General features: G+C 37.3%; 1 protein-coding gene across 4 annotated transcripts in view; it reads left to right on the top strand.

The window, feature by feature from the left end:
* LOC126366622 (cardioacceleratory peptide receptor-like) overlaps nt 1–27,662 on the top strand; it is a 478,107-nt gene that overhangs the window by 410,415 nt on the left and 40,030 nt on the right. For all 4 annotated transcript variants that reach the window (XM_050009806.1, XM_050009805.1, XM_050009807.1 and 1 more), the window contains exon 2: nt 26,073–26,200. In XM_050009806.1, the coding sequence (XP_049865763.1) occupies nt 26,102–26,200 (99 nt within the window). In that variant the 5' untranslated portion in view covers nt 26,073–26,101. The remainder of the gene's footprint in view (nt 1–26,072; nt 26,201–27,662) is intronic.

Here is a 27,662-nt window from a genome sequence, read left to right as displayed (position 1 = left end):
ACGGAAGGAACAAGGTCTACAGAAGAGACGGAGAACGCTATGCACAATGCTGCATTGAAGAAAAGGTCAGCTATGGTGGCGGTTCTGTAGGTATGACCAATTTAGGTGCTCACGTGCAAAGTTAAGGCGCGCTCTTCGATGGTCTGCAGTTAATTTCGGCCCATTTGCTGGCTTATGCGGTACCAGTCCACGATCCTTCAACCTTCTTCTAATTGTAGAGTCACTTACAGCCACCCTTCGTACAACACGAAGCCGCTGCTGCAGTTGAAAAGCGTTAAGGCGTCGATTTCTTAAAGAAGTTGTTACAATAAATCGATCATCTCGTTCAGAAGTGACCCGATTTCTGCCAGATCCTGAACGGCGCGTGAACAAACCAGTCTCCCGATAACGTTTATAGACTCTATGAACAGATGACAGGCTTAGATGCAGTCTTGCAGCCACAACACGCTGACTAAGGCCAGAATCCAGTAATGCCACAACTTGGGCGGCTTCTGTGGGCGAAGTATCCATACGTTTTAGAAAAAAAACCTTTTTTCAGACGTCCCAAAGTCACAGTATTGAAATAAAAAACAAAAAGTTTAAGGATAGGCGCCAATTTTTAGTTTTTAAACGCTAAATGTACTCCAACCCTAAACACACATTTGTCTCAAAACAGTGATTCATTTCGTTTATAAGATAAACAAATGAAATTCTAATTTTGAATTTAGAATTTTCGCTTATTACTGTAATGGCCAAACTGCCAGCTATACATTTATGTATTTTTTTTCATCGTATGAATTCTTTTTTGTGTTAAATTCGGACAGAAACAATGAAAACGGAAGTGTTTCGATTTTTTTGATGAGAAGTGTATAATCACTAATTGTACCGAAATAGTCTGTTTAAGAGTAACTACTTAATGAGGGATTGTTCAGTTAAATAGCTCATATAAGTCCCTCGCCGGGGCGCACTTTAACCCTCTATCAACCGGAGGAGGCATGGAATTAACTCCATCACGCAGCTCCACTGCGGGTTAGTGGAGGTGTTTGGGTGAGTAGTCCGGAACGTGCATTCCAAAGCACGGACGAGGTTATTTAACTTAAATTTTCGCCCGCGCGCCCGTTTCGTCGGTTATAGCCATGACAGGATCACTTGAAAAATATCTGTTGGCATCAAATCTGGCAACCCTCATTGCCTAGGTATTGTTGGACATATGGCGCATAGCAACGGGGGTGTAAAGTAAGGTTTTTTACTCTTTATTATACATTAATACTGAGTTGGTCATCTTTGATTTTGCTCGCTAATAATAGCAAAATTCGGATCATAAGGAAGTGTGGAAAATACCAAAACTCGGCTAAGTGGTTTAGTCGTAACTAGGTAACAAACATAAATGTATAAATATTAGTATGGAATCGCTACTTTGCGAAACTTTACTACTCTCTCTGAATCGCTTAAAACCGCTACTCGCTCTCACTCGGAAGAATACCTCAGAGAGACAACACGTAAACTTTGGGAGGACAAGCCCTCAAGCCTCCTCTCGAGACCCTCTGAGGACAAGAGTGACCATTATTTACCTAATTAATTAAAGCGGCTGGTATTATATTTATTTAATTTTCCTCCATTCAAATGTTTCATCTCCACAGAACCTTACGGAAAACGCCGGAAAAATGAAAACTATTCCCAAAGTAAAATAAATTATTTTTTACTTAAAGTATAAATAACAAAGTGGTATGAAAACGTAAGTTGGACGTCATATTATAAATGTGATAAAATTGCATACTTAATGGTTCCGTTATTCGTAAATAAGATAAATATAAATAGAGAATGTTTTCATTACCTACCTACCTACTATTTACAACGGCCTACCGGTTTCGAGTCCCGGTGGGGACACATCCCAAAAAATTCACTTTGTGATCCCTAATTTGGTAAGGACATAACAGGCTGATAATCTGATTGTTCAAAAAGTCAGATGGCCACATCGAAGTAATTCATCTAAGAAAGCAATATTGCTATTTGACATTTTGTTTGCATTGCACACTTACTTTTATACGCGCAAATGTCAAATTGCAATATTGCTTTTTTAAATTAATTGCTTCGATGTGGCCTTTTTAGAAAAAAATAGAAGGTTAGTTTAAATGCACTTTATCTAACATTAGTACATTTTATACATCTATTACCTCGACTTTACTTACCACAACCTACACCGACAATGATTAATCACGAGGTTCTTTGAAGCGTTCCATCTAAGTCACCAAGCTATCTTCCTAGAAACATTAAGGTAAGCTGCACAGATAATGCTACTAGTATATTTTAAAAACCCATTTTTCTAACGTCAAGGACGGTCGAAGGACCATCAATCAAGAAGGCAGGAGTAGGCTGGCAACATCAACGGTTCAACCAAATAGACGCCGAATCAACATTAATTTTCTGCACAAAATTAAACAATGTTGCCAATTCGTGCAACCACCAACATTTTTACCCGACCAGTGTTGTGAAACGATCCCAGCAGTAAAAAGGTGCAAAACTTATATAAAAGTTACTTTATTACCTAACCGTTCTCTCTCTCTCTCTCTCTTTATTTAAGAGCTGCGCTCTTGTCGGTGGAGTAATCGCCATTCCTCTCTTCTTCCCGCCAAATCCTTCACCTCCTGATACGACACGACCTGCACCTTCTCTTCTATTTGTTTCATAAATGTTCTCCTAGGTCTACCCCTTCCTGTCTTCCCTTCAATTTTTCCTAACAGTTAAGCAGATAAAAATTGAGTCCAAATTAAAACAGTTTGAAAAAGAAAAGCAGTCAGTGTCCTTACTATTAAAGTGCTTTTACAACGGGAACATTTCCACTTTGGGTATATTTCCAGGAACGGCATTCAAACTTCATAATCAAACTTTAACAAATGAGGTGTTGCTAGAAGCCTCATGATTGTCTGCTTGTTTTAAGCTAAATTGACAAGACTAAAACTAGCTCTTTAAGTGAAAGACGAAACTAGTTTAAAACTTATTGTGCAAGCTGTGCGCTTATAGAACTTCTTACCTGCTTCCGTCAAGAGTCGCTAACTCTTTTTAGAGCTTCAAAAACCTATTGCGCGCTCGTTTTGAATCCATATACCGATATTCTTAGCAATTACTATTATGATGTATTTTATTTTATTTCAATAAGTACCTGTTTTTTCTGTGTGTGTATAGTCTATTATATTATATAATTTATAGTTTCTTTAGATTTCCACCAACCGATTGATTGAGGGGAGGCCTATGCCCAGCATTGGGACGTAAATAGGCTGCTTATGTATTATGTTTATGTTCTTTAGATTTTGGTTAGGTAAATACGTATTTAATTTGATGTAAGACCTATCAACTTGACCTATTAATTAAATTAAGATTTATTATTGATTTTGTACACAGAATTCACTTTAACAACTAGTTGAGGTAGGTAATGGGGCTGAGGAAGGTGAGCGTTCCTGTTGGCTCGCTTAAGGACCTTTAACACTTTGAAAGGACATGGAAGCCGTCGCGATTGGTCGATCATTCTCTGATCTCGTAGTCAGATGTTTTGGCAGAACCCGCTCGTATGTTTTTAGGAGTCTAGCTGTTGTACTGTCGATGGTTGGGGAACAAAAGAGCCTTTTAACTTGCAAAATACGTAGTCAGATTTATTCCCTCTAGTTTCTTTTAGGATCTGGAAGACGTTGGCGGTATTAAATGAATCACTCGTAAGGGTTTTCTCATCAAGGACTGTGATTGTTTCATTATAAAGCTTTGAGGCTCTTGGCGAATAAATTGGGTAGGTTTACTAATGTTTCAAAGTAGATAATTTAAGTAGCATTAAATTGAGTGGTACATTCAAACTCTTATGTAACATTTTAACTTTTTCTCGGCTATACAGGTTGTTGTTGCCAACCAAACCAGCCCTTAACCAAATTAGAGGTGTCTTTAGAAAAGGTTCAATAAGATCTACTCTGAACCGGCGTGCGTGTATGAAACGATTGATGAATGTGGAGGAAGCAAGAGAAGTATGTTAGGATCGGAGCAAATGGAATTCCTTGATCTCTGCTTACCCCGGTTGGAAATAGGCGTGAGTTTATGTATGTACTTATGTATGTATACAGGTTGTGAGAAGCTGCAGTTGTTTTAGGCGAATGCGTAAATTGTCGATTCAAACTGTAACTATGTTACCAACTGAATAAAGATATTTTTGACCATTTATTAAATGTTCTTCTTCTTCTGTCGTGTGGGTTGTGAGGTGGATTACCAACCCCATCAACCCTGATATGGCTCACGTAAAAACTACTAACTTACTTCAGTAAGTAGTAACCGGGACTAACGCCTTAACGTGCCTTCCGCAGGATCATCTTACTTTCGGACAATCAGGTGATCAGCCTGTATTGTCCTAACCAAACTAGGGATCACAAAGTGTTTTTTTTTGTGATGTGTCCCCACCGGGATTCAAACCCGGGACCTCTGGATCGTGAGTCTAACGCCCAAACCACTGGACCACGGAGGCCGTTGCAAACATGTTAATCTAACATCTTATCTTTTAGTTCCTGACCGTACTATCCGATAACACACCTTTGCAATGGAAATGTGTAATGTCTAACCTTACCAATAGAATAGGGAACACTCCTTACCTTAACCTTATATTTATTCAAACTGATTAGCTCTGTTGATAGCGATAGCTTGCTGTCACAGATTACTAAATAGTTACTGCAAGACTAATCATGAGGAAGACGGACAGTTGCAAACCATAATTATTTTAAAAGTTTAGGCGATTCTACGACACGACACGATTCATTTATAACAAACATTATAGAAGGAAAAATTTAAGGGAAGAGAGGAAGGGGTAGACCTAGGATAACATTTATGAAACAAATAAAAGAGAAGGTGCAGGTCGTGTCGTATCGGGAGGTGAAAGTTTTGGCGGGAAGAAGAGAGGAATGGCGATTACTCCACCGGCAAGAGCGCAGCTCTTAAATAGAGAAAGAGAGGCGATTCTCACACTACCCCGCATTATGCTGCATGTTGCGTGTCGACGCACCTACGCGCATACCTGCGGGAGTGCATCATTTCATTCAAACTCTCATTCAAAGGCGTTCCAAAATCACGCGCGGCACTGCGGGATTCGGTTGTTGGATGGCGAGAGAAATATGCTGCGCTAAGTAATGCCCGGACCGGGAGTCGCCACCTTGCTCCCTTAGCCGCTTGACTAATTATTTAATTGAAAAGACGCTTTATTCCGTTGGCGAATTTTTGTCTAAATGATATTTATTGTTAATTTTCTATTTTGATTAGGTATATTGTGTAAATTTATTTGAATACTACGTATTGTAAATTATTTATTAATTTTATTTGTAATTTAAATCTGTTATGTTTTAAATTCGTACACCATAGTGCGACATAAATTACGACGACGAATAAATGCATTTGAATGATCTCCCTAGCATTATCCTGTTTTTCACAGGGTCTGCTTACCTAACCTGAAGATTTGACAGGTCCTTTGTCGCCTGGAAAAAATCTGTAGAGCAATAGGGCTGTCAATTGTGTAATTGTGTATGTCTTAAAATGTTCCGTGTATGTGTAAAAATAAAGTGTATAATTTGATTTGATATACGTCGTACAGTTATCGGTCGTACATACATACATACATACATAAACTCACGCCCGTAATTCCTAATGGGGTGGGCAGAGCCACAAGTAATCAAAGACAACTTGCAGCCACTGTTGATACGAAGTCCAAAGATGGATATGATGAACCTTATGGTGATAAGGGATCAGCCTATCGCCCATAACATTAGTCCATCATGTTAGAGGACACAATCCCTCTGTCGGTTTTTACGACATGCCCGGGAAGAGAAGCAGCTGAACGTGTTCTATGTTTTTTATATGCTCCCAGAACAGCATAGAAGCATCGGTCGTAGGCGTCGATATAACTCGAGCGGTGTCCGTGGCGCGGCCCAGGTAACTATAAAGCCTATGCTGATCAGCAACACGTCGCCTAAGCCCGCGAAAGGGTGTCCGATTATTTGACAAAAAACAAATAATAAATTTTCATTTGAAAAACAACATTTGTCAAAACTATATTTGATAAATGTATCATTTTACAAACTATTGTTTAATAAACTACTCATTAGACAATATATTTACAAAAAAAATAATTATTACGCTAAAACATTAATTTACAAATTGATTATTTTATAAACATGTTAGATGGCAAAACAACGTAAAGCAAAAATAACATTTGACAAAATGCATTGCTTGGTAAATATTTTATTAACCAAAATCTATGTAAATCAACAAAAATCTTTCTCAGTTTACTATAGTTTAACAAAAAACGTATGAAAAAAGATCATTTTAGAAGAAAGTAGTAAGCTATTAAGTACGTGTATATCATTACTTTGGGTTCATGCATGAAAGTCCAATAATAATAAAGAAGTTAAATAATTATAATAATCATTTATTTTCCAATGTTTGGTTAGGTTAGGTTAGAACTGCGACCACAACGCACGAGCCGAGCGAGCGAAGCGAGCGTGCCGCGGCAGCGGCCGGCGAGTGCCAGAACCGAATTCTACTTATTTCACTAAATTCACGTACAACAATCTGTTCAAGAGTTTAAATAGTTATTTTTAAAAACTAAGTAATAATTTATTTTCTAACTTTTTGTAATAACCAAAATCTATGTTAATCAACAAAAATCTTTCTCTGTTTACTATAGTTAAAAAAATACAATACGCGTCAGTCACACTTATTTTAAAAGACAGTGCAATAAACGAAATAGTGCGGCAATAAGTGGGTACTACAATAAAATTATTCTAAAATACCGACTTTTGTACGGCTTCACATAAAAATAGTTATTTTAAAAAAATAATAATTTATCTTGTAACTTTTTGTATAATCACCAGTTTGGCAAACGAATTATTTAGTCATGTGATTATTTTAAATATAATATTTTAACAGTTGAATTATTTTCTAAGTAAAACATTTGCGGAATCTGTATTATGTCATATGATTGTTTTTAAAGTAATATGTTTGCGAAATGAAAGTTTGTCAAATGATTAGTTTTCCAAACGTTGTTTGTAAAATGATTATTTGTTATACGTTTTTTGTAAAACATTAGTGAACCCCGCGAAAGCTTACATCCCCAACTGGTATCTATCAGCTTCGTTTGCATACTAGCTTATACAAATCTGATACACTGGGCAAATCATTACCATAATCATGGACGCCCATAGGCGAACAAAGGCGTATATAGTGGCTATTTCCAGCCGTTATCGTCGGCTTAGCCATAATTTTCAGCTTAAGCCTTTTTAGAAATAGTGTTATGGTGTGACTTGCAAAGAATAGTGCTCGTGTTGTTATGGCGATAGCTATATTTTCATACGGGTAATAATAGAACAACCTCAGTGATCTAGTGGTTAAGCGCTGGGCTCAGGATCTGGAGGTCCGGGTTTGATTCCCGATGGGAATGTTGGTTGCGCAACCTACAACTACATACATTTTGTTGTTGGCTCGATCATGAAAAAGCCACTATATTGTCCTAGTGAGATATGACCCTTAGAGCGAATATCCGTAATGATCAGGGTTGATGAGGCTGGTATTCCACCTCACAACCCACACGATAAGGAGAAGAGAAGAGAAGTCGTGGCGTCGAGAGCTAGTATAAAATATTTATTACCAAAACGTAGCACTAAAAACTTTCAAACTAACCTAAAAATGTCACTCAAATAAGATATATTTGAGACATTCATTTACGACAACACAGTTTATGTAAAATAATATTTACGACTGTTCCGATTTGGCATTCATTGGTGTTATTTTGACTGCTATAATAAATTATTTCATGTTTTTAAATGCTGGATGGAATGCATACGCAGTTATAGATGGGTTGTTTCCTTGGTCAGATTATGAAATTCTGATTACTAAATAAAGACAGATCTAAAGGTGACAAAAACGGTTTTTTCTTCTTTCTATTTAACTTATTTATAAATAATAAAGAAAAACATAATAGTAAGTGCTAAATTTTGTCACGTTTTCTATTTCGCATATTAAGAACGAAAGAAAGAAAGAAACATTTATTACTTCCGGACACCACAGACACAGACAGACAGGGAAATCGATACACATAAAAAAAAGAAAAAAAAACAAAACAAAAAGAAAACCAAGATCAAAAATAATAATAATAATAAACTAAGTATTCTAAATGCAACGCACTGACGGCCCAATCATCTGCGGTGGAGTCCGGAATAAAAGGACCTCGCTCAGCATAAGTCTCGGCGCGGCGGTATTAGGTATTGTCAAATTATTTATGTAAGTACTTTCTTTATAATATAAGAAAAACTGAAGGTTAATATATAAATAGGCAATATACGTCATAACTTGCAATATAAGTACGGCCTTTACGGGTAAAGATGAATAAATAAGCTATATAGAGGTTAACATCACTATGCGGATACGAACGTTGCTTACCATACGAAAGGCGTTGGACCAAAATATTAAAATTGGGGTCAACGACAGTAAAGAAGAAAATCTTGCAAATATCTCGCTGTTTTCGCTGGATGGTGGATTTTGTTGGAGTTCTACGAACACATGTTAATAAATGATTCAAATATAGAGCCGTGGTAGCCCAGTTGGTAAAAAGCTTGCCTCTTACTTTGAGGTCGCAAGTTCGAATCCTACAAACCTAAACCAATGATTGTCGAATTTGTTTTCGAATTCATGTTTGGATCATAAATAATAATCACGTGTTCAGCGGTGAAAGAAAACATCGTGAGGAAACCGACATTCCCGAGAAATGCATTTTCGGAGGTATGTGACCTAACCTGTATTGGGCTGAATTTTCCTTCGCTGGTTGGAAGGTCAATCTTCAGGTTAGATAAGCAGACCCTGTGGAAAACGGGATTACGCTAGGGAAACGATAATGATGATGATTCAATTATAGATATAAGTAGCTAGTCGTGGTAGACCTCGAAAGAAATGGAATGATAACCTAGTCGCTTGCCGGAGGAACTGGCCGGAGTACGCGCAGGACTGCGAATATTGGAAACAGGAAGGGGAAGCCTTTGCCCAGTTGTGGGATCTTGTAGACTAGATTATATTTTGATAAGTAGTTAAGGTTAGGCACTACCTCCTCCGGTTGATTGAGGGCAGGCCTGTGCCCAGCAGTGGGACGTATATAGGCTGTATATAATAAATTATAATAAGTAGTTAGGTACAGTTATATATACAAAATTCCACTTGATATTAACTCAGAATAATCAGCTGAATCAAACCATGACTCTGAGTTGATATCAAGTGGAATTACTTATCAAGAAATTCATGAAAAAGAGTTTGTTTTTTTTTTAATTATTTTCCGATCCAAACTTATGCGACGAAAAATTCCACTTGATATCAACTCAGAATCATGGCCTGAATCATCCCTCAAAGTTTCCGTTACGATGTCACTAACACCCTGTATATGCAATTATGTGTTTCGAATTTGAAGACGAAAACCCGTGTGGGATTTGAACCTGCAATCACCACAGGGAACCTGCAGGGTCCACAGAATACCAGCGTCGTGGCTCGCGCCGCGGCCTATGCTGAGTGAGGCCCTTTTATAAAGGACACCACCACCAATCGTTGACCAGTCCATACACTCGACTGTTTGTGTTTCTCGTGTATGTTGTTGTTTTTTTTTTATTTTTTATTATGTGTTTGATTGTAAGTTATGTGTTACTCCGTTTTTTTTATTGTATATTTGTTGCTGTGGTGTCCCTTTATAATAAACTTTTCTTTCTTTCTTTCAATCTCACAATAAGAGATAAGAGTTCTACCAAGTAGATTACCTAGGCAATAGGTTCATGTAAGTATGTTGTGGACTATAAGTAATTAGTATTGCGAATTAAAACGCGCTTGTATTTTTAAATAAGACTTTTTATGTAATAAATGTATGTGTCATTAAACGTCAAAAAATCCAACATTTTGTCATTATTAATTACCATCAGTAGGCATAAAAAAATGCGGAATTTTCCACGATTTGAATATGAAGTTCGATCGACATTAATATTTCGAATAAACGGTTTAAAAAGGCTTTTGACGATAAGGGCCATAATTTTGCGAAGCTTTTTTTCTTTGGCAATTGGATTTCGATTTTTTTCCTTGGTGTGGGTAGGAACGCAATTGGGGGAGATTGCCATCCCTTCTTCGGAGCTAAATTTAGAGCCATTAGAAAAACGATTTATGTCTCGACCTCAATCGGATGTACACGTGGCAATTTGAATGTTATCCGAGGTAAGGCTAGAGTGCTTCTGTGCTTCTATGTGTTGCTTCTATGCTGTTCTGGGAGCAAATAAAAAACATAGAACACGTTCAGCTGCTTGTCTTCCCGGGCATGTCGTAAAAACCGACAGAGGGATTGTGACCTCTAACATGATGGACTAATGTTATGGGCGATAGGCTGATCCCTTATCACCATACGGTTCATCATATCCAGCTTACAACATCGTATCAACAGTGGCTGCAAGTTGTCTTTGATTACTTGTGGCTCTGCCCACCCCATTAGGGATAACGGGCGTGAGTTTATGTATGTATGTATGTAAGGCTAGAGTGGAAAGCTGCTTGACGTCTTTGTCACATCGCTATTTCAAAGATGATAATGATTATCATCGTTAACCCATTCTTACCGAGTCTTCTTAATTCAAATTACCAGTATTTAATTCAGACCATATCCATATATTATGTTAGTTTTAGTTTCAGAGCCACGCCCTTATCGGTGTAGCATTCTCCATTCTTGTCTCATCATCATCATTAGCCGTACGACGCCCACTGCTGGGCATAGGCCTCCCCCAAGGATCGCCACGACGATCGATCCTGCGCTGCCCGCATCCAGCGGCTTCCCGCGACCTTCACCAAATCGTCGGCCCACCTTGTAGCGGGCCTACCCACTGAGCGTCGTCCGACACGTGGTCGCCATTCTAGAACCTTTCCGCCTCATCGGCCATTCTTGTCTACAAAAAGCCAATTCATTGACTTCCTTATAAGACACGACGTTCGCCTTCTCTTTGTTTCATGTAAGCTCTTCTTCCCCTTCCTCTCTTCCCTTCTATCTACAGTCGTTTTTTAAGTGTCCAATCATCTTGTCTAATCTGAAAATGTTACACTGTATTTTGGAATAATTATGCACCCGAGTAATGAGAAAATAGGTAACTATCACGTTAGAGTTGTACAACGCCATCTATATTGTTTTTGCTGAACGTAACCTGGAAAGTACTTCATTCAAACTCTACAGCATTCATATTTCAAAGATTTAACTTTATTTCAATTTTCAAAATTATTGTAAAATTTTTGAAACGCTTTGTTAATCAAAATTGTATTCTTTTAAATTCTTTTGAATTCAGAACTTTGTTTGAATTTTGAATTCAGAACGACGCAAGATGCTTCTAAACTTCAAAACAACGTTTATTGTCCCAGACTTGTGGTTAGGAGCTGCCTTAGGCTACGCGTAGTGTGTTGTTTTCACTGATAGGGAGTGGAGAGTTGCCGTTCTATACGTAGTATTTTTCCTTATTCTATGGTAAGACCCAGTGGGGGTTAGATAAATCTAGCTCGGCATCGATACGAATTGTTACGAAAAGTGTCCGTTCTATAAGTAGTAGGTGTCATTCTTTATTCTATGACAAATGGTTCTCTATGGTAACACTCTTACCAACTCTCCAAACCCACACATAGCTAATTCCCGTCCACCTAGGGAGATTCGTAGTACCTGTATAATACCTAGTGATGTTATAATTAAGAGAACAGCACTATTTCATCCCACAGTTGGTTATTACCTCCGCAAACAGGAAAATCCCTGAGGAATGTTACCTTGTAACGACACTAACCGCTTCCTGTGGCTTCGTTTCAGCCGAAGTGATAAACCGTAGTCATTTAGAAATGGGAATTACGTGCCTTTATTGTACCTGGTAATGATATTTTAATTACATTACAGTCATAAAGTCAGGACGTAATATATTGATGTGAACAGAGTAATCATCAGTGGTAGCCCAGTTGGTAGAACGCTGGCCTCTTACTTTGAGGTTGCAGGTTCGAATCCAAACAGGCCTAAACCAATGATTGTCGAATTTGTTTTCGAATTCATGTTTGGATCATAAATGATTATCACTTGATCAGCGGTGAAGGAAAACATCGTGAGGAAACCCACTTTCCGAGAAATGCATTTTCGAAGGTATGTGACCTAATCTGTATTCGACTGGTTTTCCCTTCGTTGGTTGGAACGTCAGACAGGCAGTCGCTTCTGTAAAAAACCGGACCTGTAAAATTTTCAGGTTAGGTAAGCGGACCCTATGAGAAACGGGATAATGCTAGGGATGATGATGATGACAGACGAATCATGTGCGAGATTTGTCTTAACATGGACATGACTCCCAAATCTTCAATGTCCAAACACATGTCATTGGAATTTTTATTAAACATTTATTTTCATTTTGTGAATTATTATAGTAATTAGGAGTAGTTACGTATTTGTATTTGATTATAATTTTATTTCATGCTTTTATTTATTTCTGTTTTTTTTTTGGATGAACGATCTTTCTCATTTATAATACTTAATATGATAAGTACTTGTAATATCTCAAACAGTTTACTTTTATTTAGTACAAAAAGAAGATTATAATTATAATGTAACGTATTGGCCTCCGTGGTCCAGTGGTTTGAGCGTTGGGCTCACGACCCGGAGGTCCCGGGTTCAAATCTCGGTGGGGACATATCGCAAAAATCACTTTGTGATCCCTAGTATGGTTAGGACATTACAAGCTGATCACCTGATTGTCCGAAAGTAAGATGATCCGTGCTTCGGAAGGCACGTTAAGCCGTTGCTCCCGGCTACTATTTACCGATGTAAGGAAGTAGTCGTTACATGAGCCATGTCTGGGGCCTTTAGCGGCTCAATAATAACTCTGACACCAAGGTTGATGGGGTTGGTAATCCACCTCACAACCCACGCGATAGAAGAAGATTGTAATGTAACGTAATCGTCAAACGTGGACCTGTAGATTGTGAGTCGACAAACAAATGAAGTCGGTAAAAATAAAGTATGTATGTAAAACACATCAAAATTATTTCCCTATTAAATGTTGCTGTTGTTTGTATGGTAAAAAATCAAGTTATTTTGCCGTAAGTAGGTACACTTCTTTTGACGTTATGACATAATAAATATTTATACAATCCGTAAACGCGCTACATTGAGGAAAAGGTTGGAAAACAAACTTGATTTTGTACAAAAAGCCTTTTAAATATTTCACGTTCAATATTTTATCTTTTCATCATAATATTTACATTTGCTTCGCATCTTTCAATAGCAGCGTATGTAAATAGCAGTGTATGTAGTTAAATAATATAACGCATATAATTCACTACGGGATGGGATATGGGACATTGAAAATGGGAGTTAAATGTAGCTGGCGAGAAGTGGGTGTATGTACTATGCACTTGTACGGGGTGTTAATTACATCGTACAGTCATGAGCCATATGATGTACCCACTTTAGAACCCTGTCGCAGTATCATATTTGACGTTTAATGAGACTTACGGTTGAATTTGACAAAAAAGTCAATGTGACATGGTTTCAAAGTGTATACATATTAGTACTCGTGACCGTACCGAATACTGAATGTACTGTGTTATACTGTGTTAATAATATCAAGTGTCTTTTTAAATTATTGTCAATTCTATACTTTTGCGATGGAAATTTTCACTTGATACTAACTCAGAATAATGAGCTAAATCACCTCATTATTCGTTACGACGTCACTTACACTCCGTACAAGTGCGTAAAGATAACCATACAAGTTTGTACGGGTGTTAGTGAAACCGTAACGAATACTGAGGGGGATGATTATTTTGTCATATCATAGAATAAGGAATAATACTTCGTATAGAACGGCAGAGGAGGACGGTTGAGGAGCTCGGTGGCGCAGCGGTAAATGCGCTCGGTCTGCGATTGTTGAAGTTAAGCAACTTTCGCAAAGGCCGGTCATAGGATGGGTGACCACAAACAAAAAAAAAGTTTTCATCTCGAGCTCCTCCGTGCTTCGGAAGGCACGTTAAACCGTTGGTCCCGGCTGCATTAGCCGTCGTTAATAACCACCAATCCGCACTGGGCCCGCGTGGTGGTTTAAGGCCCGATCTCCCTATCCATCCATAGAGAAGGCCCGTGCCCCAGCAGTGGGGACATTAATGGGCTGATGATGATGATGGTGATGATAGAACGGCAATGAGCTAGGTTTAAATATTAAATTTGAAAATGAATAATGATCCACAAGAATCCACAACAAATTATGGGACCACGGTATTTTCCAATATTTATATGGTATCAAGTCTCAAACTTATGTTTCTGATTTCATTTACTATAGTTTCAACGTCAAATATTCCGTAATAACCTACATGTATTGTAAGATAATAAACATATTTTGAACAATATTAACTTGTCATTTATTTAATAAAAGGAAAAAATATTTTCTTGTTGGGCGCCACGCTCAAAAAGTGTAACTTGAATTAATATCAACGAAAAAAAATAAAGGAAAAAACACTACATAAATAAAATAAATAAATAATTATAATTGCATAAGTTCAAAAAAAATGCTATGCTTTATCGCGGCACTCCCTGAGCACCACACGTCTTTTTATTCTTTACTACTGCCAATAAAAACGTAACACTTTCAGTTGATTACATCCCAAAACATGTCGTTATAAACCAACAGACGGATTGTGTGTTTCCTAAGATTCTTATCTTACTGGAACCTCATGGTAGCACCACCACGTTTTTGCCACTTACAAAATGTATGCAGTTGTATAAAAGGTACCTCACTTGATTGAGCAACTGAATTCGGAATAATCCAGCTGGAGGCGAAACCATGGTGTTTTAGTGTAATAGGGATTTTACAAGAATATTATGTGGACTAATCACCTATCAATCCAGGACATCATATTAAAAGAGGTTGTAAGTTGTCTTTTAACTAGTGGAACTACTCACTCCATTGGGGATAAGGGGAGTCAGTTTATCTACAGGTTTATAGACGACAGAATTTGCCTATAGCAATAATTTAATCGAATAAAGCCAAGCTAGGCCGTAATAACCGAGCAATCGTCCAATTATTTAGGGAACACTCGATTGACGATGCGATTTGCTTGAAACATTTCGCTGAATACAAAGAGAACTAAATTGAATTAGAACTGAGATGAGACTAGGCGCACCATGGCTGTTCTTAACACTAGGAAAATGTCAAATCAGAATGTTGCAGAAATCGTAATCATTTATTCAACGTCGCAAAGTATTATGGCTGAGGAGAAGAAATTCAACGTATACATTATGCTTTTAGGACATACCAGGGATAATAGAAACACCATCACCCTAGCATTATCCCGTGTTTCACGGTATCCGCTTACCTAACCTGAAGATTTGACAGGTCCGGTGTTTTACAGAAGCGACTGCTTGTCTGACCTTACAACCCGCGAAGGGAGAACCAGCCCAATACAGGTTAAGTCACATTTCTCGGAATTAATGTGGGTTTCCTCACGTTTTTTTCCTTCACCGCTTAGCACGTGATAAAAATTTATTATCCAAACATGAATACGAAAACAAATTCGACAATATCAACCTAGGCGTAATTTAAATTTATACTTTTTCTTCTCCAAGGCAATCCTTCCCTTTTACATTCTTACCCATTTATTTAGCCATCACCCAAGCACATAGATAGATATATAGATAGATATATAGATAGATAAAATCTTTATACTATATGATGTACCATATAAGGCCATAATGATGGCAGGATACACACCACTCCCAAGAGACACCTGTGAATCTAGGTTTTCCCCATCCAATTATACCCGCAAGCTTATGAAGATTGTCGCTATGTCTTCTGCCTTCAGGCGTCTCATACCACGTTTGCATAGGGGTCTTCCCTTGAGACTCAGATATCGTTTCTTTCAAATGCCATAAGTATGAAAGACTGCTGATATTCGAGATTTTGTTACACAAGATCTCTTTTCTGCCCTAAGGAGTTGAATTTCTGAATATCATAAGAGGAAACTTCGTGAATTTGGTTTTTTATGTCCAGCGATTTCAGCTGCATTGTGTAAGTCAATTCCTTTTTTATTTTTAAGTAGATTAAATCTCTACTTTTATTGTTCCTGATATATCTACAGCTCCTTTCAATAAAAACGTAACGTATTCCATCAAAAGTGCCTAATATTATGGCAGATACTTAACTTTTACGCCTCGTCATCATCACTTCTTTGTTTTCGAACTCCTCAATAAAAAGATCGTATCCTACCATCGTGAAAATCGACGAAATAAAAATAAAAACGAAAGTAAACAGATGGTCACCCTATCTACTCCCAGTAGGGCGACCACTTGAAGCGAATTAAGGGGACAATAAGTCGGGACAGTACCGTCTTAATTCGCACAAGAATACCCGAGTTTTTCTTTCTTTCTCCGCAAATACGGGATCATTTGTTTAGCGTTCTTTGTTTGGTCAGGTGACTTTAATGTGGGTCACTGCCCTACATAAGGGTGTTTTATTCTGTTTTTATGTGTAATTTAAGTTATTATTCCTAATTTATTTAGTGTCTGATGAACAAATGAAAACTGTGAATATTTAAATATTGCCTTTAAACCATTTTAGGATTAAAGTCCTTCGATGCAGAAACCTGCTAAAGCCGTTGATTTATGTTGGTCTGCATTTGTCGAAATTCTAGTGACCCGTTGAAAATTTATTGCTTTTTGAGTATGGCTTGTTGATTATTGCGAATAAATCTATCGAGATCTAGACAAATAACGATTATATCGAAGGATAAACCACTAAAATAGCTTACTGGCAATAATTTTGTAATACTGGATAATACTGGGTAAAACCGGTTAAAACGAATAATAAATCACAGAATCCAACGCACCTGTTCTGAAAAGTGTTCTTGGTGCGTACTCGTAAAATTGATAAAGTAGATCACTTTGTCAAGCAGCTATCAAAGTGATTGATCACTGAATGTACCGCGGTGTCGAATAAATACGGGACCGTCCCGGGTTATTAGACACCGACGATTTGCGGAATGAACCTGGCGAAAAAATAAAATAAATGGGAGTTCATTTTTATTTTGTATATTTTTGCAAAATGAATTTTTATATTTTTTTTATATTTTTATTTTTTTATTTTTATTTTTATATCCCATTAGGGATTACGGGCGTGAGTTTATGTATGTATGTATGTAATTTTTATATCTTTATTTTTAAAAAAAAAGGCGGACACGTCGACACGTCAAGCTCTATAATTTCCAAGTTCGAATTTCAAAATGTTTAATTATTTACATAGATCTAAATAAATAAAGCTGCAGTGGAGCTGCGTGCTAGAGAAGTTTATATGCCAACATTGAAACACATGGAATAGGCTAGTTTTACAACTAGTCAAATCAGTCACTTTTTACTAAACGTCAAAACACGAAATTTTATATGAAATAGCACACTGTGGCGTCATAGAAAAACGTGATAAAATATAAAACGTCTTTCTATGGCGCCGTAATAAATTAATATTTTTTAATATTTACAGTAATTAATTAATATTTTTTACGTTCTATTGATTAGAATTCGTTAGTAAGAATTTTGAGCTATTAATAAGTACAGCTTTTGATAAGTACTTAATTAGGTAGACAATAAATAATGTACTTACCGCCGTAGGTACGAAGCTGTGCTAACCTGTGGACGTAAATTTAGCATTATTATCTGCAGCACATCAATCATCTGAGAAGTCGTTTGTTATCTTCGCTATGTGGGAGGATAGAGGGGAAAATGGAATATGCCTCTTTAGAAGGTAAATATAGGGGGTGTATGGCTAACTCGATATACAAAGAATGTTGAAATATTGAGCATGCTTATCGTATTTTAGATACTTAGTATTTTAAAACGGTTAAGTAAGCCCCTCAATCAGCGCTTATCGCTATCGACCCACTAGGGTTGATTAATTCTTTCAAATATTTTTCCTCTCAGACGACGCCCTGAGCCGAGGTTCGCGCCCAACTGGGCCGGATGAGAGGCTTCAGCGCTCCCCATTTGTCCGGCCAAGTAGTTAATGCCATCTGCGGCAAATGTACAATAAAACACGTCAAAAAAGGTTAAGTAAGTACTTTGAATGTAGGAATGAAAGAGATCTCTCTGTCGTCTTCTGTTATGATCTGGAGGTCCGGATTCGATTCCCGATGTGGATATTGTAAAAATCACTTTGTAAGACTGTCCTTTGTTAGAATCACCTGATTGTCCGAAAAAGTAAGATGGTTCGAAGAGCACGTTAAGCCGTTGGTCCCGGCTATTAGCCTTAAAAACAACTCCACCAACCCGCAATGGAGCAGCGTGGAGAAGTATGCTCCATACTCCCTCCGGTTGATTGACTGGAAGCTCGTGCCCAGCAGTGGGAAATGCGTAGCCTATAATGTATGTGTGTATTCTTATTGACCGAATTATAAATTACATACATCGTACTTTCTAGTAAAATACAAATAAAATATTAAAGAAAAAGAAATAAGAAGAAAAAGTTACATTTAAGACGTCAAATCTGTCGTCTGTCCGTCTGTCGTCGATGCTGTTCTGGGAGCATATAAAAAACATAGAACACGTTCAGCTGCTTCTCTTCCCGGGCATGTCGTAAAAACCGACAGAGGGATTGTGTCCTCTAACATGATGGACTAATGTTATGGGCGATAGGCTGATCCCTTATCACCATAAGGTTCATCATATCCATCTTTGGACTTCGTATCAACAGTGGCTGCAAGTTGTCTTTGATTACTTGTGGCTCTGCCCACCCCATTAGGGATTACGGGCGTGAGTTTATGTATGTATGTATGTGTTAAGACGTCAAACAATACAAGTTAAAGGAAACATTTTTCGGTGACACGTTTTGTTGCGCTAATCAATCATTTTGAACGGTAAATTGATATCATGCTCGAGTTCATAAATATTTAAAGGAAAGCTATAATTAAATGTTGTGAAAAGTAATTTTGTTGGTCATATTTGAAGATCTTTTTTTCTCTTGTACGCAAGAGAAAAAAGATCTTCAAATATGATAAAAATTTCTTAATAACATAACATAACATAAATAGCCTATATACGTCCCACTGCTGGGCACAGGCCTCCTCTCAATCAACCGGATAACGTGCCCTCCGAAGCACGGAATCAACTTACTTTTTCGGACAATCAGGTGATTCAAGCCTGAAAAGTCCTTACCAAACAAAGGACAGTCTCACAAAGTGATTTCGACAATGTCCCCATCGGGAATCGAACCCGGACCTCCAGATCGTGAGCCTAACGCTCTTACCACGAGGTTGCGTAATAGCAAAACTATTTTAAGCTTAAAAAGTCGTTGCTAAATGCATTATGATAAAAATATTATATTCATGAAACGTTCAAAGTTAAAGTTGTATGAAAAGTTTGAATAGAGAACTAGCGCTTAGCAACTAATGCACTGGTGGACAAAAAATCGACTCAAGTTGTGTTGCTGAAGGTTTGGGAAAATAGCTGTCTATAAAAAATCATCATCATCATCATCAGCCTATTAACGTCCCCACTGCTGGGGCACGGGCCTTCCCTATGGATGGATAGGGAGATCGGGCCTTAAACCATCCCGCGGGCCCAGTGCGGATTGATGGTTATTAACGACTGCTAATGCAGCCGGGACCAACGGCTTAACGTGCCTTCCGAAGCATGGAGGAGCTCGAGACGAAAACTTTTTTTTTGTGGTCATCCATCCTATGACCGGGCTTTGCGGAAGTTGCTTAACTTCAATAATCGCAATCCGAGCGCGTTTACCGCTGCGCCACCGAGCTCCTCAAAAAATATTTAAAAAAATAAAATATTATAAAAAATATTATACATTATAGAGTAAACCTGTATAAGTACTTTATGACATATACAAGAGAAGCGTGTCACGACCGAAGCAAAGTTCCGTAGTCTCTGCTTACCCCGGTGGGAAAATAGGCGAGTTGGTTTATATAAGTACCTTCTTTATACAAGGTGTTAGTAACATCGTAACGAATACTGAGGGGGTTATTCCGACCATGCTTCTGAGTTAATATCAAGTGGATATTTCCGTCGCAAGAGTATAGAACGGAAAATAATTAGAAAACTCTAAAACTTTCGTGAATTTTTCGACAGGAAAATCTACTTACCTACTGTCAATCCCTCAAGGTTTTCGTTACGATGTCACTAACACCCTGTATAGAAAAATATACAAGTTTTTTTTTGAAATGCCTTAAGTTATTTTAAACAACCATAGTAACAATGTAAAATTATGCGAAATGGTTGTATTTCTTTCCAATTTGTCTGTTTACACGGTAAATTAGGCAACTTTAGAACACTTCCCGTAAACAAAGATATTACTTATCTGGATATAATTAATGGTTAGAATAACGTTTCCATATTCTGTTGTACTGTCATTAATTTTCCACAATCCATCTTTGGAAATATACCAGCCTTTAGACGGCTGCAAATTCAAAAGTTATAATTCGCAAAATGCAAAATTGTGGGGCCCAGCCGTCTGCAACAGTCGTTAAAACTTTGGAAAATCCTATAAAATTTAATTTAAAATTTGATTTATTGCGAATTTGGAACAATCGAATAGAATTATAATTTACAAAAATTAGCAAAATGAACAATAAACCAATTCGTGCTACCGAATTCAAATATTATTCTCTCAGACGACGCCCTGAGCCGAGGTTCGCGCCCAATGTACACCCTCAGGCCTGTTGTCTTAAATTTTGGGCTGGCTCAGCGCTCCCCATTTGCCCGCCAAGTAGATAATGCCATTTGCGGCAAATAAGTGACTATAAGTTCTATGATCGCAGCGGTAAACGCGCTCGGTCTGCGATTGTTGAAGTTAAGCAACTTTCGCAAAGGCCGGTCATAGGATGGGTGACCACAAAAAAAAAAATGTTTTCATCTCGAGCTCCTCCGTGCTTCGGAAGGCACGTTAAGCCGTTGGTCCCGGCTGCATTAGCAGTCGTTAATAACCACCAATCCGCACTGGGCCCGCGTGGTGGTTTAAGGCCCGATCTCCCTATCCATCCATAGGGAAGGCCCGTGCCCCAGCAGTGGGGACGTTAATGGGCTGGTGATGATGATGAAGTTCTATGATATAAATGAAAGAGACTTTTTAGAAAACGTTATAATAAGATTAGTGATTATCTAGAAGATATGAATGGATGGGATTAGCTGTCTGAGAACTGATATTAGGCAGCCAAATTACTAAATTGTGTAACAGTTTTTATGTTTTTTTTTTAAAAGAAGAACGTCTAGGGCCCTGTGCCGAGATTTTTCTTGCATCTTATTTCCCCCGGCTATACAGGTTGTGAGAAGCTGAAGTAGTTTTAGGCGGATGAGACGTTACTTATGTAAAAATTACGATTCAAAGTGTATCTATGTTATCTACTGAATAAAGATTTTTGAATAATCCATTCAATTAGTAGAGAATATCGACATAAATCTTGGAGGATCGTTTCATCCTATTGCCGTCACTGGCTTATAAATTGCTTAAATAAATTCTCAGACGTTCTTAGGTAGCAATTACTTGGTGCGCGAGGTAAGCCGATATTTAGTACGAGTAATAGCATAGTACAGACGGCACAAAGCTGTCTTTATACTTAGAAGATAGCAAATTCATATTTTAATTAAATATGTTTTAAAATTACAAAAAATATGAGTTCCTTGCCTCACTTATCCTCTTTAGCTCAGTGAAATCTTAAAAAAAACGCAAAATGTAAAGCTGAAATTTTGGAGTGTTGTTTTTGGAATATTTTGTGAAAGATTTTGTTTGGGGTAAGTAATAAAAGATAAAAGTAATAAAAGTTAAGTTAAACTCAAAATAAAATAAAAAGTATGAAATAAGAAATATTTTTTCTGAAACTCGTCCAAATAAGTAGTGACGTTTAGGATATGGCCGTGGACGTATGCCGTGGTAAGTCTTAGGTACCTCGTTCAGTTTTTGTTAAGACAATCACGCTACGAAAATTTCTTGATTGAAAATTTTTGGATTGTAATTTTTTTTGACTGTAGATTTTTTTTCGAATTCATGTTTGGATCATAAATGATTATCACGTGCTCAGCGGTGAGGAAAACATGGTGAGGAAATCGATATTCCGAGAAATCCATTTTTGGAGGTATTGGGCTGGTTTTCCCTTCGCGGGTTGGAAGATCAAAGTCAGTCGCTTCAATAAAAAATCGAATCTGTCAAATTTAGGTTAGGTAAGTGGACCCTGTGAAGAAGAAACGGGATAATGCTAGGGAGGTAATAATCGCGCCGCGAAAAAAGAAGTGAAAAATATTGTGAAGAAACGTAACGTATTTTTATGAATATTCTACCTACTCGTATTAAGCTATAGAGCATTATTACGTACGGTCAAGAGTACTAATATGTATACACTTTGATACCATGTCACATTAACTTTTTTGACAAATTAAATCGTATATCTCATTAAATGTCAAAATATGATAGCGCGACAGGGTTTTAAAGTGGGTAGATGATATTGCTCATGACTGTACTAAGTATACCCATACAACCAGTAGGATATCTAACTAGCAGCATGGTGAAGACTGTATCACTTTACATATGGCTACTAAGGAACGTAAAGCGAACGTTGACATCATATAATGGATGTATTTTGCGTAGAACACCGTCTATGCAATGTTGGAGCATTAGGGACGGCGCACTCACAGAGTGTGTGACGTCAATACAGTGGCATAAAATCAGATTTATAATCCAATCTATATTTTTTACCCTGATACCGACCCCGCCGGCGTGGTCGACGATTTCCCTCATTCATCGCTTATCGCTATCGACCCACTAAGGTCGATTAATCCTTTCAAATATTCTTCCTCTCAGACGACGCCCTGAGCCGAGGTTCGCGCCCAACTGGGCACCCTCAGGCCTGTTGTCTTAAAGGTTGTACCGAGTGAGAGCTTTCAGCGCTCCCCATTTGTCCAGCCAAGTAGTTAATGCCATCTGCGGCAAACCTACAATAAGTCACGTCAAAAAAAAAGTTGTTGCCCCCAATAAGACTTATAGCTGGCGAGGAGTGGTTGAGTGTATGGTGAGAAAGTTATTGAAAAGGTGCAGTATAGCCCAATCGGAAGAACGCTTGACTAACTGTCAAGTGGCAGATTCAAATTCCAGTACGGAATGAATCTCTATGTTTTCGAATGTTTGGATCATACCTAAATGATTATGACGTGTTTAGTGGTGAAAGAAAACATTGTGAGGAAATCCACATTGTCGAGAAATACGTTTCAGAGGTATGTTACATAACCTATATATAGGCTTGTTTTACCTTCGCGGGTTGGAAGGTCAGACTGGCAGTTGTTTCTCAAAAAAAACTGGAACTGTCAAATCTTCAGGTTAGGTAAGTGAGAAACGAGAAAAGTGTATTTTTTTTAAACTATACGTTTCCAGAAACACTTGTATAGTGCCTGTGGCAAATCTACAATAAGTCACTTCAAAAAACCAAACGTGTAAAGAGACTCGCCGTTCGGGGAGTCGCTGTCAACGCCATAATTCGTCACAGAGTAGAATAAGTCGATTTCTCTTAATACTTACTATTTATTATACAACCTCTACGAGTACTATGCCCGTCAGTTTCATTTGACAATTATAATGTTGATGAAGTTAGTATGACTTTTCGTCGGGAAGGGGACGGTTGCTTTCTTCATTGAATAACCTAAATAATTAATACTAAGTGGTGTTTTGCGGTTAATGATCACATTAAGTTGTCGGAAATTTTCCCAATAGTGTTATTAGAATATTCAATAAACAAATTGTACCTACTTATTTTCGCTTCGTGCCAAGAAGCTTCATAACTCGAAAGTTTATGCCGACTTTTGAGTTAATTAGTTTAAGGTTAGGAGTAGGAATCTGCTCCCGAGGCTCCTAAGCCCCCACGCTTAGGTTTCATCATTCATCGTTATCACTTTTCATCATTTCATTAATCCTCACGAAGAAAAAAATACATAAGACATGGCTGTATGGGCATAGTTCCCTTGCCCTTCGGAAAAAATCAATTAAAAAAAAATAAGTTGGTTTTGTAAGCAAAATATTAGACGTGTTGCCTTGTAGGTATGCGTTGGCCCTTAGACAACATGGAACTCTCTCCAGGAGCCACTACAACATGAATAAAATAAAATAAAAATATCTTTACATTGCGCGATAAGCGAAATGCTTATTCAACTAACAGCGTTCGTCTAATGCATTCTGGAAAAAGTTGCAAGGGATGCTTAGTTTTATCTTATTCTATTTACAAAAATGTGTAGACGCAGCTACTTACGAAGACAAACTTGAAAGTAAGTAGGTGGAATAATTATAAATTTATTGAGATATAGGTGTATACCCAGTATTGTATCAATTATGTAATTTGATATATATATTAATATAATTATATAGGTACCGCCCCGTATTTCAGTCTATATCAACTCTTTTTGCCATAAGATTTCTTGGAAGATATTACTGTTTATCAACAAGGCCGCCGATTGTCCTTCTGCTGGTTATTTTGTAATTGTTAAATATTTTGTGTGTAACTGCAATAAACGGTTTTGAATTTTGAATTGAATCCCAATGGATTCAATGGATTTGGGCAAACCGCAGGATAATGGAAAACCCTTGCTTTCTCAGCCATACGAATCTACATCGGTTTTTCCGATTCGATTTTGTTTATTTCATCGTTTACCTCGACGTAATTATTTTTCTTGCGGATCCCCCGTGTGATTGGGAGATGTGTCATAGATTTATTTTTTTTAAAAAATTGTGCTTAGAAGGCCTGACGCAGAAATCTTATTCTGAAACCGGTTCAGAGTAACCTAAAACTAAAATTATTTATTTGAGTTTTAGGAATATTGAATATAGATTTAAACGTCTCAGTTATTTTCCAGACCAATCAATTACACCAGCAAATAAAACGTGTACGGCATATGTTGCCTCTAAAAGTGGAAAATATCAGCCTTGTATTTATTTCAAACTGTAAACAAGCTTAATTCCTCCAATCAGCTCAACGCACTGAAATTCCAATTTCAAAACCAGACGCGAGAGTGCTATGGTAATAAAATTGTCTTCACTGGTTTCTGCTACGTTGAACATGCGAAGTCCAATTTGCTCTTGCGTATTTTGAATGTTGCCATTTTCAAAGGTCAGAGATGAGTTTAAAATGGCAAAATGTTTCTTTGGCGGAGGTTTTGACCTAAGCGTCATAGCAAGGGACAGTTTATTGTACTGCACTTGGAAACTGCCCATTCTACCGTCTGATCACACTTTTGAATAACGTACGCTCGGAATAGAAGAAAAAATAGAAATTCGTAAGTCAAAGTCATGCGAAATATTTATAGTTAAGTGAAAATCTATAAGATGATAGAAATCTCTTCTAGAGTCTCGTGTTGTCTCCTTCGATTTCGTTTGTTAGACCTAACCGTCTGTATAGTTTTTTGATCTTAGGATGTATGTTATGTCTGTCATTGAAATAGTAGATATTTATTCCGATCAGTTCGTCTATACGTATTTGATTACTCCCTGACGCGACTCGACGAATGATTTCGGTAATTTATATTCAATGGACGTTTTTATCGTGTTTCTATCCGTCTGTAATCGATCTCAGGAGTCGAGTTCTAGCTTTTTAAAATGCTATTATCATGGTACATTTTATGTTCTCTAACTATTGTCTGAAGACTTTGAGACAGAAGTAATATTTTTAGTTTTTGATTTTAATTCTGGGACCATTTTAACTCATTCATTATAAAGAGAAAATATAGCATAGGTACAATTTATTTCAACTTATATTTTTTATAAAGTATATTAAAAAGCAATTGCTTTCTCGCAAAAAATCGAAAATGGTTCAAGAGATTTTGAATGGATGAAAGTACTGTACGGTTTAGTTTTTTATATGATACGCATAGATTAGATTAGTCATTTTATCTGCAAGAAGTCTCTAGGGAAGAACAACGACTGTTGGGTCCATTATATTTAATGTTTTTTTATTATCTAATGATGTACACTTCTATTCGAGATCCCAACATAGTTGTTTTATGTTTATGTACTTTAAAATTTACATTTCTGTTGTAGGTGAATGAGGAGAAGATGTGAGCGGGGTCATGGAGGAGTGTCCGGACTGCGTGTTGTACGCAGCCGTCAACGACAGCCTCAACAACACTGCCAACACCACTTCCATCAACAAGTTTTACTTCTACCAGGTCAGTTGGAAACTCATTCTCTTCTTCCTGTCCATCTCTTTTTATATTATATGTCCGGATTGCGTGTTGTACGCAGCCATCAACGACAGCTTTTACAATGCCACTTCCATCAACAAGTTCTTCTTCTATCTGCTCAGTTGGTAATTCATTCTCTTTTCTCTATTTATCTCTCTCTCTTTTAATATAATATTATAAAGTGTGTTAAGACATCTTGTACCCAGCCTTCATCAACAGCTTTGAAAAGAAAAAAAAATTGAATTTGCGGCATTAGATTGAAAAGCTTTCCACTTGAGATATCACTCGAGAATTTATATAGTTAAACGTAGCAATTACGGGATTTTTTTCGGTTAGGAACGAAAAGATTATTTTATTCAGCAGAGAAAACTTGATCGATGATAATTATGTAAGCGTTAAAAATGCTTCAGTATATTTATTAGTATTATTATTGAGTTTAATTTGATTCTCGGATCAATATAACAGCAACATGAAGACCCTAGCTGGAAAGGCTGATTGTGGTATGCTAATTGAACAAAAAATATTATTAATAATATTCCTAAAGTTGCCTAAATTGCGCAGTAAAAGTATTACGTCAGACATTGCATTATGCATTTAAAAATGTCCACAGCAAACTATTTTGTCTTGACAAAGCAGTTGAGTGATTTTCATGATATTGCTGAAACGTGTATCCACCCACGCGAAGTAAAAGTTGCACTTTAAATTCTGTGTGCTATTCAAGCGCAACAGAAGAATTCAGTATAAATCCTATAATAAAATAAATTTAAAGAATTCGAGTCAATGCGATGTGAAAACGTCATTCCTGGCTCATATATGAGGGGCAATTGCGTGAGAGAATCACCGCTGAAGTATGGGACTAGACGATCTCATTTTAATCTCGTTTTTGAAACCGCGTTGGGTAAAAGCGATGGACTCTCCTATGTTTCTTTCCTTTGTCATGTAACTACTTTCTTGTACGTCTGCGTATCGTCGATAGCATAAAATCAAAAATCTATAAAAAAAAACAAAAAGTAAAAAATAAAAATGTCAAAGAGTCTTTAAAATTTTGACATGCCATTGTCATGGAAGGATTTCATGTCTGCGCAGAATGTTTTCGTAGATATTATTACATCCCATATACTTCGTTAAATTGCTTGATTAACTTAGCTATCTTCTTCTATAGTCTGGGTTGTGAGGTGGATTAAGAACCTCATCAACCCTGGTGTCAGGGTTACTTAGCTATCAATTCAGAACAATCCGTTTTCCTAGAATTTATCTAGACTATCATCCTAATATCTTAGGCACTTATTCCACCTGGAAAACATCTCAAATTTTTGGTTCCCAATTAAAATATCTGGTACTAATTTTACTCATTTGTACTACACTGTCTTGAGTTCTAGGGTCACATCAATTGAATTCCGCCACTTCTCCTATTCTGGACCCCATACCCATTAATGTCTGGCTATTT

Source organism: Pectinophora gossypiella, chromosome 5 (assembly GCF_024362695.1).
Source record: "Pectinophora gossypiella chromosome 5, ilPecGoss1.1, whole genome shotgun sequence".
NCBI classification, from domain to species: domain Eukaryota; kingdom Metazoa; phylum Arthropoda; class Insecta; order Lepidoptera; family Gelechiidae; genus Pectinophora; species Pectinophora gossypiella.
Note: the sequence above shows the minus strand (reverse complement) of the source record. Positions and strands in the feature narration are given on the sequence as shown.